Here is a 12,765-nt window from a genome sequence, read left to right as displayed (position 1 = left end):
TTCTATCTTATTCTATATGTAACGTTATAACAAGGATATCGGAAAATACATTTTACTCTGTAAAATAAACCTTGGGATAAGGTTTATTTTACAGAGTTAACTTTAATATTATCTTATTTATTTATAATAGTAATGTTTCATCTCGTTAAAGAAAGGTTAATTATATACATAATTTACTTTTTGTTAAATTATATAAGTATAAACCAAAAAATTATCCAATCAAAATTTATCTGTTGAATATTTAACTTTTTAATAAGAATCGTAATTTCCTCGTCTAAAAAATGTTTGCTCTAAAAGTAATGTAAATAAATTGAAAGTATCATTTACCGAAGCAAAATATTGTGTTGCGTAATAAATGAACGCTATCAAATATTTTTAGGGCGAAAATAAAGAGGGACGAACCCCAAGAGAACGGTAATAGGTGTGGTTGATACTTTTGTAATATATTTGTGATTCATATCTTGGTTTTCACGTCGATTTTTCATCGCTTAAATTGATTTTTTTATACAATTTTCGAAACGTGTTCTGCAAGATGTTGCCTATGAATCGTGTGCTTGTAACTACCCTGGTCGACTCACCTTTCGAATCGAAAGTCAACGATGCAAAGTATTAATGATGGAACTGCCAATAGTTGATTCTGATTATATTAGTAAATGTCGTATTAAATTTGACCCACAATTTTTTTTTAATAATGATCTATAATAAGATATTCACTAAATTGTTTGATTAATCTATATATATAGTTATATATATTTATATAGTTAGGTATCTTTGTAGCCTTTGTAATTGAAACCGATAAACTGAATTCTTATTCACTACTTAGTCTCTGGCTCTATGTATGCCTAGATCTTTAAAACTACGCAATGGATTTTGATGTACTTTTTTGTAATTGTAATAATTAAAGTGATTCAATAGGAAGGTTTATCTGTATAATACAAGCATAACATAGTAGAAAAGCACTGATACTTTTCGAGGTTTCTAAAGTGATGTCGTACATAAACACAGTTTTTTGCGCTTACATTGCAAACACTGGCTGAACCCTACGACATAGATCAAAATAATGTACTACAGTATTGTACACTTTAAAAAGGTATACAAAAAAGTCCGTGATGATATATGTCTATCTCTTAGGGACAACCCACAATAATCATTTTACTTTTTCGAGAAATAATGGCTTATTTATTAAGCGATTTTAAGTAATAATATATAAATACAGTATTAATCCTTATCCAATTAAGTACCTTCACAACATTGTGCATTTAATATACATCAATAATATCACTCTGAATTAGCTTAAAAAAGTGTATACGTTGTATATAAAGACATTCTATAGAATATTTAGTATCAGTATAATTGCACCCTTGTGAAGCCGGGGCGGGTCGCTAGTCCATAATATTAGTAGGAGTAATTGTGAACAAAATCTATCTATCTCTTTTCCTAAAGCCATGATGTTATGACAAAAATATTGATTAAAAAAACATTCATACAAATCGACGATTCTTTCATTACGAAAATCGAATAATATTTTTATATTGAAAATAAATAAACGATTATCGATTTATTTTATATATCGGGTTCTGAGTACCTAAGCCCGCTTCACAAGGCGAAAGCATTCGTGTGCAATGATTTACGCTTCCTTTCTATTTCCCCTGTCACGTCGACTTTAAATGACAGATCTCGGGAGGACAGGGAAAGATTTTGGGGTTCCAGGGTAATTTCGTTTTATTTTTTTTTGCGTTATATTCGTGCAAGGAAATTTGTTTTTAACTTAAAAAGGGTTCTTCGACTTCGTTTAATAATGATTGAGTAAAAAAGAGTTTGATGAATATCAATATTTGTACCTATCTAACTTTCCTCTTAGTTAAAAAAAAACAGTGGAGTAAAAGTAAGTGTTTTTTTTTTATTTAAATAGGCCATCTGGTGGTCTGTAGTCCACCAGACTAGGACTGTTACTGTTTGTTGTGTTGGCACTGTTAAAAATATTATTAATTCTATGTAACTGTAGGTAAGTAGATGGTGAGGACTACTCTAGTATCTATATTTTAGAGCTTAGGATCCTAATACTTGAATTCAGACAAGGCGGGCAAAACAAAACATATAGCAGTTTCAAGCAATTATTAATATTAGGCTGGAGTTTGGAAGTTTCTAAGTTAGCAGCTAACACACCCGTGCTTTATAAAGCACGTGAAGGTCATGATTTTGCGTTTAAACTTCATACGATCTTTTCAATTTCCCGTCCCATCGGATTTTAAAAATGTAGGAGTATTTGCGGGCATGTTTGTGCATTATATTAATTATCATACGCAGTTGGATAGTCCACTTGAAAACGTCCGTCATGGTCGAAACCGCTCCAGAGATCGACATCACAATACAAACTACTTCAGTAATAATTAATTTTGTTCATTTTAATACAGAGATGATATAAGCTAGGTCTATTTTTTCATATAATATTATTTTTCTTTGAAACGTGTGATTAAATTAAAATGACTGAATGAATGAAAAAATATAATTTATTTAATGGTTATCGTTATTTTATAATTCTTATAAAATCAAAATATTTTTTATACAAGTAGGCGTCGTATTACAGCGTTTTAATGTTAAGCTACTATGGGTTCGAAAAGTATATTCTACCAAAGAGATCCGGAAAGAAACTCAGTGGTTACGACGTTATTTTAAATATAAAACGGTGGAAAAGTGTGTGTCACTAAAGTACAATAAAATCTATACATACGCTCGTATCTTGCCTAGAAATCAACAAATACCAAGTCCATGGTTTTTTGTTATGAATGTAATCTTTTTTTGATTAATATGCCTTGATATTTTTTTAAAAACATCTGTGGAATCTTATTATAGAAACGAATACCTTGCCTCACAAAAGATGTATTATCTTTGCGAAGTAGAACACTAGGTGTTAGTAGTGTAACTTTGCTCCTCTTGTCTATACAATGATTGTTACCGTTTCTCTCAAAAAGATTTATATCATTTTGAATAAATAAATTGTTACAATCATATTGTGAAGCAACTGCAAGTATAACCACTTTGTTAAAAACATCCCGAAGATAATCTCGAGCTTTAAGATTATAAATATACCGGACATCTCTTTTTTGTATCAACTTTTTACAATCTCAATCAATCAACTCTAAAATAACGACCGGTACATATTCCACTGCTGTTCTCAGGAATCCTCTCCTTTTTAGAAGCAGTTAATATAAGTGTGAAATTAATACAATTTGCTTATATTTTACCTTCTATATATTTCTATTTTTTTTTATAGCATATAGGCTATATTTGAGATCGATTTAACCAAAATGGATTCCATAGTAAATTGTTAAGCGCTTTGTTTACATTTTCAATTAGTACTTGGCCTTGAAAATCGACGGATAAAACTGAGAACGATTTCAAAGTAGTTTGATTGAATAGTTATTTGGTAGCGTTTAGTATGACAGCTATTACGTACCTATACCTTTTTTCGCATTCTAATTAATTTCCCTTCTCTTAAGTAATTGCATGTCGTCAATTTGATTCAGTTATACATTAAAACAAAATGCCGCGATATTTTATCTTTAAAAACATTTAAAAAAAAAAAACATAATTTGTCAATTGTTACTCTCTTAATTTTCCATAAATTTTAAGGACATTAACAAAACTTGGCACTTAGGATTCGCTCTGTAATAAATACTCTTATTTCACCTTTCATAATTTTCCTTGAAGAGACGCCTTCTTTTCAAATTAAAATAAATACAATGACAGCATCGGATGCTACGCAACCATTACTCATCGAAATAAGTAATCATCTAGAGCACCCCTTTTTAATTATGCAAAATCAGTCTCATTCATTAACACTCAGTCCTCTCGTTCGTTCGTATCACAGAAGTAAGAGACAGATGATGTTTACCTGGAAATTACGAAACGCGAAAGACAGATGACGCTATCTTTTTCAATTTTACTTAAGGCGATTGCTTCGCGCCGTTCTATTTATCTGTTCGGAATTGGACAAGCTTAGGAGTTGTAAAAAAATTTATCACAGTAATATTTTCAGTTATGAGATAAACGATAAGTTTCTTTTATAGCTGGATATTCGAAATTAGGACTTTTATGGAAATCGTCGTGTTCAATAAAATTCGTAAGTAGTAGAGGTATTCTTTGAGAAGAAACTCGAAACTCATTGCAAAAAACGAGCGCGACATCTCAGAAAATGATATGCGACATTGACTATTTTAATTATTAAACGTTACACATACACGTATCAAAATGGCGTATCACACTGTCGACTCTCGTTAGTTTTGTTTAATATAATTTACAGTATATCTTTAATACTACTTTGATAAACGTTAGTTTTTAATAAACCGTTTTTTTTTGCCAAAATAGTTATTTATCTTAAATTAATATAGATTAACCCAAGAAACTCTAAGAATTTAAGTTTTTGAACTAAAACTAAAATTAATATAGCCTATTAAACCTTTGTTCAGGTTCTTCGCAAGCGACTTACTATTGGTTGAAATTAATAGTATGTCACTAACCGTAACCCAATGGCATACCCGTCGAAACCGATTTCCATATTTCACATCAAAATAGGCGAATTTCCATACAAACTGTTATCCTTAATTTCACCCAAGTAAGGATGAATTATTAAAAAACTCTATATCAGCTAAAAAAAATCCATAAAAAGATTATTTCCTAATTAGCAATAAGTCTCAACACCGAGTTAAAAATTTATAAATTTCAAAAAATAATTCCAATATAAAATTTCATCCTAACTGTCAGTCTGTAGGTGATGAATTTCCGAAAAAGCTTTAACATCTGTCTTTAACTCATTTCCTCGGGAATGACGAATTTGCATAGAAACTTTTTCGCACCATTTAACCCTTTTGAAGAGGAATTTTGAAAAATCCTTTCTTAGTGCTTACCTGTGTTTCAAAAGGAATTTATCAGCGAAATTTCAACATGTTAGACCTTCCGGCCTAGGTTGTACGTTGTATAATAGTTAGTCTTTTTAAATGTTGATAGTGCGTCTAATATATTTTTTATTAACGAACATACGGTAATTTGATTGCTAAACTACATATGCATATCTGTTAATCTTCTATGCATAATTTTTTTTCTACGGAAACATACAATAAAGAAAGTTAGAGTAATAATTATTGACAGCTACATTTCTAACAGCTCTTATTTAAATAGGGTGCTATAATTAATACTAAAAATATATATAATACCTATACATATATTAAAAATCAAAAGTGCACGACATAGTTGACTTTTTGTAATCGTAATCGATCAATATTATATTAGTAGATTATAATAATTATAACTATAGAGATCCGTTAATGGTCATGCTGTATCGGATATAAATGTTATGTCCAATAATATTGAAGGGATTAATATTACAAATAAAGCTATGGATAAAGATTTAAAAAGTGTGCAAATTATTTTTACTACGAAAACTAATACCGATATCACTATGAAAAAAAATGCGTTAAAATTTAATATTTTAATACTTTTTCATACTACTTATACTGTGTGATTAGATGTCCAAATTATACGGAGGTCGATTATCAATTCAACCCATTCACAGCTAGTTTAATGTCAATATTCATTTATCGGGTGGGCACGGTGCGTGATTTGCCGCTCGCTGCCCCGCCGCTGAGCGGACCGTGTCTCGAATAGCAAATCGTGTCGAATATCGCCATGGGGTACGACAAACCCTTCGGGGAAACATTTTGTTATTAATAATAATTCGATGTGTGAGGGTTACTTCGTCTTTAATCGATACGTTAACGGACATCTTGTATTTATTGAAATTGAAATATTTGGATGTATGTATGTATATATTTTTAAGAGATAGTAATAGGACTTTTAAGGAACTTTGTCTCTCTTTTTGTTGTTTCAAACAATATTGCCTTCTGTATCCTACTTATTATGATTTGTTTATGTTATAAACTAGCATTCTTATGTTACGTACTAGGTTAATAATTTATAAGGTTATATAATTTTATTACTTTCAATGATTATTTAGTAATACCCTATTAAAACTCCGGCGCGAATTTATAATTACGTTTATGCAATCAATAAAGCAGTTTAACTTTGGCAGCATAAATATCGGCACTGAACAAATATAAGGCATTCCTTAGAAATAAACCATAGGATAGATTTGATTTGCATATGTAATTTAGGAGATATTTAAATATGGTCGAATGTCGCATAAAAGAGACAAAGGGTGGCGAGCAGTATGAGAAATAGCTGTTGGCTGGTCGGGCATGGACAGAGATATCAGTTGACACAGAATAACGTTTGGCGATTATACGATATGTTATAAAACTGAAACATAACTGAAATAAAACTAACTAAAGTTTAGCTTTCACGTTTTCACTAACAATTGTTGTTCGTAATTGAATAATAATTATTATTACAAATAATACACTCCTTCTATTAAAACGAAAATTGGTAACTTTTGTGGAGTTGGAAATATTGTGATAACTAAAATACATGGCCATAGACAAAAGGTCATTAATAAAAATGAATATTTACAGTACAATTATTTTTTTGTTACAATCTCAACCTCTTTGGGCGAAAGCTCAGTTCTGCAAGTGGCTTACTTGCCTTCTTGCCATCTTTTTATAAATATTTTCCTATGAAAACAATAACGTCGTATTTAACGTATTTAAACGTTTTCAGGTTTTTCTCAATACATCGGTGACATGGAGATGGAGGACTACAAGGCATTGACCGGAGGAACAGATAGGTAAGTCGTTAAAAATCATATCATGTAGAACTATTTCAATGCAAATGTTATATTTGAGCTGGTTTATTGAAAAGAAAAGAAAAATCCATGCGTATAACATTGCCATTTAAATTGCTGCCTACACTTTTAAATTCCTATGCAATTCCTATAATGACGATGTTCATCCTTATTTTGTACAGTTTTAATTAAATTCATTATATTAATTAATTGCTTACAAAAATATAATATATATTGCTTCAAAAGATATAAAAATTGAATCTAAGTTTGTCGGTATAAATCTACATTTACTTAAGATTTCTCGCCCCTTTACGCTAAATTAATTATTTTTAATAAAATAATCTTAAAAAATAAAGTCTGTTTTGTATTTTTTTTTTGCTTTATTTACTTCTAGTCACGTCACTGAGATATTATGTAAACACCAGTGTCACTCACTCGCAGTGATGTACGCTTATAATTATTAATAAGATTGAATTTCAACTTTGACATGACGTGTAGTGTCATTAGCAGTAAACGTAAGCTATGTATGTTTCATATGAGTGTGTTTGTTAAGCGCATTGTAGTGTGTGTACAGTTTTTTTAGTAATTTTATATATGAATTTCTAATTCATATTATACAAAATCATTAACTCACTGCACTTCTCCTAATAAATGTGCCAAATATTCTACTCCTTCTTAGTTTAAAAAAAGGGGTAATAAGTTTTTATTTTTTCGTATTAATATACAAATAAAACTGAAAGATTAAAATGAAAAACTTCAGATTAAATTAAGTTAGACGTGTTATTTAAATACACACAAGAACATCAAATATAACTCACGCAACCATACAAAAATATCAAATATTGAACTCTCGGAAAGTTAATACATTGATTAAAAACGTCTTAAAAGAGTTAGGAATTATAATATTTTTAAAGTATTATCCGACCCGTTACAGTGAGATATGTCCACTACATGCACAATTATATTAACTGGCATTAAAAGTTGATTTTGATATAAGTTTTGAGGGCTTATTATAAACTATGTACGAATTTATACCAAAGGTGAGTTATTTCTTATACACTTAAATCTTTTAAAATTCAAGCAACATTATTACACGCGTAAATTCAAAATGGTAACAATTGAAGTACTAATCAAGCTGAAAGCTCGTCTCCTGTGAAACGAGTCGCGTCTCAGTTTTGACTGGCGTATATCCGATTCTTATACGAGTATGTATAGCAGACACTCAAAAAGATTATCTTTTGATAGTCATGTTTGTGTAAGTCGTAGGCCTTTAGGACAGAATGTTACGTAATGTACAACACAAAGGTCTGTATATCAAACACGGAATAGACGAAAGAAATTTCACGAAACGGAACGAACGGTAAAAAAATATTGTTTATATGTACATATATAATATAAAAAGTACCATATGTTATTGAAATGACTATATGAGATTACTTATATATTCATATAGATATATTGCAAGAAATATTCACGTAACACAATTTAAGATTTAATTCGTCTTTATTAATGTACATCTGAAGAGCCTCTTTCCGGGGTCAGCCGGATGACATCATTCATCTTGTTTTTCCCCCTCGTTCCGATTCCTGTATTCGTCAAAGTGCAATATCATCAAATCACTGTAAAAGAAGTTCTATGATTCGGTTGAAGGGGATGAAGATAAAATATTACAACGGGAAAGTTTAGCTCGCACGGGTATCTTTCGACTAAGGACGGTTGTGTAGATAGAACTATGTTGTACTATATAAAATGTAATTTATGTTGTTATTATATAATTGAAAACTATACACAGTTCCATGTAAAAAATGACATTGACATTGACATCTGAAACAGTTTCTACAGTAACTTAACATGATTTGTGTGATTGTATGTTTCTTACGATCTGAAATACTCGCACCTTCCATATCTGAATATTCCGATTAGGACATATAAAAATAATTTTTGAGCGACTATGTGTAAATACAATTACATTAATATGTTTGATTGTTTATAAGAGGAATTTCTTGAGATTTACCATGAGGCATAATAATATTCTTTTCAATATCTGAATCAATGACGATGTCGATCTGATTTGATAGCTATGGAAATATTATAATATATTTTTAATATACTAAAATATATATTATAGTTTCCACTGGTTAACTGTCATACCATCTTTAGTGGCGGCATCTTGTGCCGAGTCACTCAAGACGTATTTCATGGTACGTCGACTCACAGAATGATATTGTCGGGGATATGATTTGAGAGAGTAACAAATGTATTATCCACTGTACTCTCTACGTGTTTTATCCCGTAGATGGCGATCACAAGGACTCGGTAATGGAATTGTCACATTTGTTATAGAAATTTTTGATGAAGTAAAATATATCTGATGCTTTTGAATAATGTTTTTGCTTTTGTAGCCATTCGTTTAATAATATAACAGTGGAGAGTGGACAAGTGTTTGATTTCATCAGTGACTTTTTAAATGTATGGAATATTCGTAATAATTTACTGCTTACATAAAAAAATAAATAGGTATATATTTAACATTCGGTTGGAACGTTGCTCTTTCTCTATATATTATGTATTAAATAAATCAAAAAGAAATAAATTAATAATGTTTAAGAATAATTTAAATTATATGAAAATGACAAAAAACGACTACTACTACTACTACTAACTAATAACTATAAAAATCCCATCCATATACAATAAGTACATAAAATATAGTAAGACACAAAGGAAGAGAAAAAGAGAAACCGGTCGCCTGGAGGCATAACGCTTTTTCCTCAAGTGACGATTACTGCCAGTTCACGAAGTTCTTTACGCAGCTTATTGTAGACTGTAGATAATAGATATTCTAATAACCTTTATTAATATACTATAATTAAAAATCATAATGATTTTAATCTACAGACATTTATTAAAAACATTAATTAATTTGCCTATAAAAAAGTGGCATAGATCGATCGTATCACAATTTATTTACAAAAGTTCAGTCAAGTACCAGGCGAGTAGAAGCAACAAAGGGGTTAGCAAATGACTCGTTAAGTCTATCGACACAGCACAAACAGCCTGATGCGTTCACGCACGCGCGAACGTCTTTGGTCCGATCATGCGTAAGGGCTGTTGCACACAGTTTCACGCTTGGTCGCCGCACCGTTCACGTGAAACTGGGATGCTGATGCTATTCTTGTAATGGAGCGATGGCCTTAATTGGCTACTCTTTTTTTTAGTTGATCAGATCTAGATTATCTAGACTACTATATAAATCTGAAGAGTCTGTCAGTACACTACATTTTTCAAAGGCTGATTAAGTTTGTCGCAAAAATTCAATTTATTTTTATTTTGGTGTTCGTTTGATTAATTTTATTATTTTCACTATTAATTAATATTTTATTATCTTATATGTTCAAAAAATATATTTAAAATAAAAAAGTATGGCTTCCATTTATAATAATAGTAATAATTATTATTATTTTTATAAATAGCTTACTTTTAAGCTAATTTTAAAATGCCCATCAAAGCGGGCGGATAACAGCTTTATAAAATGTATATTATATAGGCTACCTACCTATCATCAGAAGTACTTTTAAATGATGATATCACTTAAAGCCTAAAAATACCTTTAAATGTGATATTAATTATATTGCTGAAATATTTATTTTCCGAACAATAAGATTAATTGTAGTCTTTGATATATTTTTCACAGATACATATTCAATTAAATCCATGAATACCGTACTATTATATTATTTTTTACTCAATCAACACATGATTGCAATAGGCGGAAAATAAGGTTTTATGTACTATTAAAATAAACTGAATACAATGTTTTACCATTATTTAAATCATCTACAAAACTGCTTAAATAATTGTACTTAAGTGATTACGCAATCAAGTATTTATAGAATTAGCATCTTTTGTTTGCTTTAATAAAGGAAAATAAAACTAATCGAGACACAGCATTCACTAGCGAAGTCTCAAAGGCATCGTCACAGAATATAAAAGTCGGGACGGTTTAAATTTCAACATTAAGAAATACCCAGAGTATCATTACAGCAGGTGGCAGGATTGGATCGATACCCAATCAACTATCGAGGTGGTATTACCTTCGATTAGCTATCGTCTAAGAAATTTTCGCAGTTGCCAATAAAACCTCTTTCGATATCTATCAAGAAGTACAGTTTTTATTATCTGTAGTTTTCATTCGTATAATCAAAATAATATACATTTATAGAAAGCGTAACTCTTGTAAAGTAAAAAAAAAATGTCATAACTTTAGTGATGGGTCGGAAGAGACACTCTTCACCAACCAACAGATTTGTTTACACATAGTTCTAACACAGTACAGAACAGTCATTTATTCGAAATAAAATAAAATTGAGTTACGATTAGAAGAGTGCAGAAACCTAAAAAGCCGATCTACGTTATTAACTTTCTTTCGAATTATATTAACAGCAATTATAATTGAAGCCAGTCATTGAAAAAATCAGCTCGGGGATTGTTTAGAAAACCCGAATAAAACATGAAAAGCATAAAATTGAATTTACGTTAAGTCGTATCTGTTATGGTTCGCTGCACTCATACAAATTTCTTATCGAATAAGAATGTAACAAATCGCGAGTGAACGTCTCGTTTGTCAATGTACTTGTCGAAGATGTTGTATTTATTAAGCATCATAATATTCTCCATGAAACAGTTTATTTTCATTGTTTTTAATACATTGCTGGTGAAAAAGCAAATGCAAAGTTTTGGCAGCTGCGCAGGAAGCAATGTATATATTATTGTCAAGGAAGTACTTACCTTGTTAGAAGTCCATAGCATTGTAAGGACGTCTGACATCTTGTCGTATCTCAGTATAGACGAGAACCCTCCACAACTTTATTTATGAGAGAACTTGCCAACTCGACTAGGGTAAGGCCCCTGGCACTAGAAACCATAGAGGAATTGAATAAGGAGATCATTATAATGTGACTGTTTCGTTTGCTTTATCTTAGAATTTAATCCATAAAGTGTAGATATTATTCAAATCTTTGCAATAGCCTGAGTAGACTGAAAATAAGAATGAAATAAAATAAATTTGTTCAAACTGAATCGCTTTCAAAAATACCTACTTAACTACCTAATTACATAAATATATATTTTCAATGGAGATTGATTGAATATTGGAAATTATAATACGAATTCAAATATCAAAAGTCAATATGGAAATAGCAGATTTAAACATGTTACGATACGTTAATCGATGTAGTTTAACCTAAAGGCACTTCGTGTAAAGTCATTCAAATATAATAGAGGGTTTGTAATGCAAATTATAGTAAATCAAGTTGTTTGTACTGAATCTGAAAATACATTATTTAGATACAAACTGGATTTAAAAAACATTTTTTTTTTCATAAATATTTGTTACATAATTTTCCAATTGACTTTGAACTAAAAATAAAATGACTTGACCTCAATCTTTCAAATTGTTTATATAACGCTTTTAAGAGAGAGGCAGAATAGAGAATTTAATTTTCAATATTCTAACCAATATTCGCGCAATTTATATAATAGTGCATAAGTGAGTGCGCTAACCAAAATTCACATTCTATTCGAATTGGAAAACATTTCTTCCACATAAACCTGCTATCAATGTGATCGGTATGCTTGTGTAATAACAGACCAAATTGTGTTTATACCATAAATCGCATTATTACTTCATACAATGCCAATGTCTTTGCGCTCAAGGCACTCCTCACTTATAGATCTAGCTCATTCAATTAACAAAAATTCTGGCTGATAAGTTTAAATACATAGAAATAGTCGTACCACAATGTTTATGTTATGTTTAAGCTTTCTCGAGATGATATTTGTTTTGTTCTCCAGTATCCTAGATCCAATTAACGTAGTCGACTGACGATTTACTTTAAGCGTCAGTTCTAGAAGCAACGCCTTTGTTTCAGTCGTTACATGTTATCTTGTAATTATTCCTCAACTTTTGCTGTTACGCGCCTTTGAGGATCTTGATGCACATACAAAGTTATTAACGTCAGATCCATTGC

The 12,765-nt window shown here is 30.4% G+C and overlaps 1 protein-coding gene across 1 annotated transcript in view; it reads left to right on the top strand.

Moving 5' to 3' along the window:
* The window catches only part of LOC125066642 (CUGBP Elav-like family member 1), a 384,532-nt gene that overhangs the window by 60,136 nt on the left and 311,631 nt on the right, over window positions 1-12,765 (top strand). Inside the window, exon 3 of the mRNA XM_047674844.1 lies at window positions 6,673-6,739. Within this exon, the coding sequence (XP_047530800.1) occupies window positions 6,696-6,739 (44 nt within the window). The 5' untranslated portion in view covers window positions 6,673-6,695. The remainder of the gene's footprint in view (window positions 1-6,672; window positions 6,740-12,765) is intronic.

The sequence above is a fragment of the Vanessa atalanta genome, chromosome 9 (genome assembly GCF_905147765.1).
Source record: "Vanessa atalanta chromosome 9, ilVanAtal1.2, whole genome shotgun sequence".
NCBI lineage: Eukaryota > Metazoa > Arthropoda > Insecta > Lepidoptera > Nymphalidae > Vanessa > Vanessa atalanta.
This window is presented reverse-complemented; position numbering and strand designations above follow the sequence as displayed.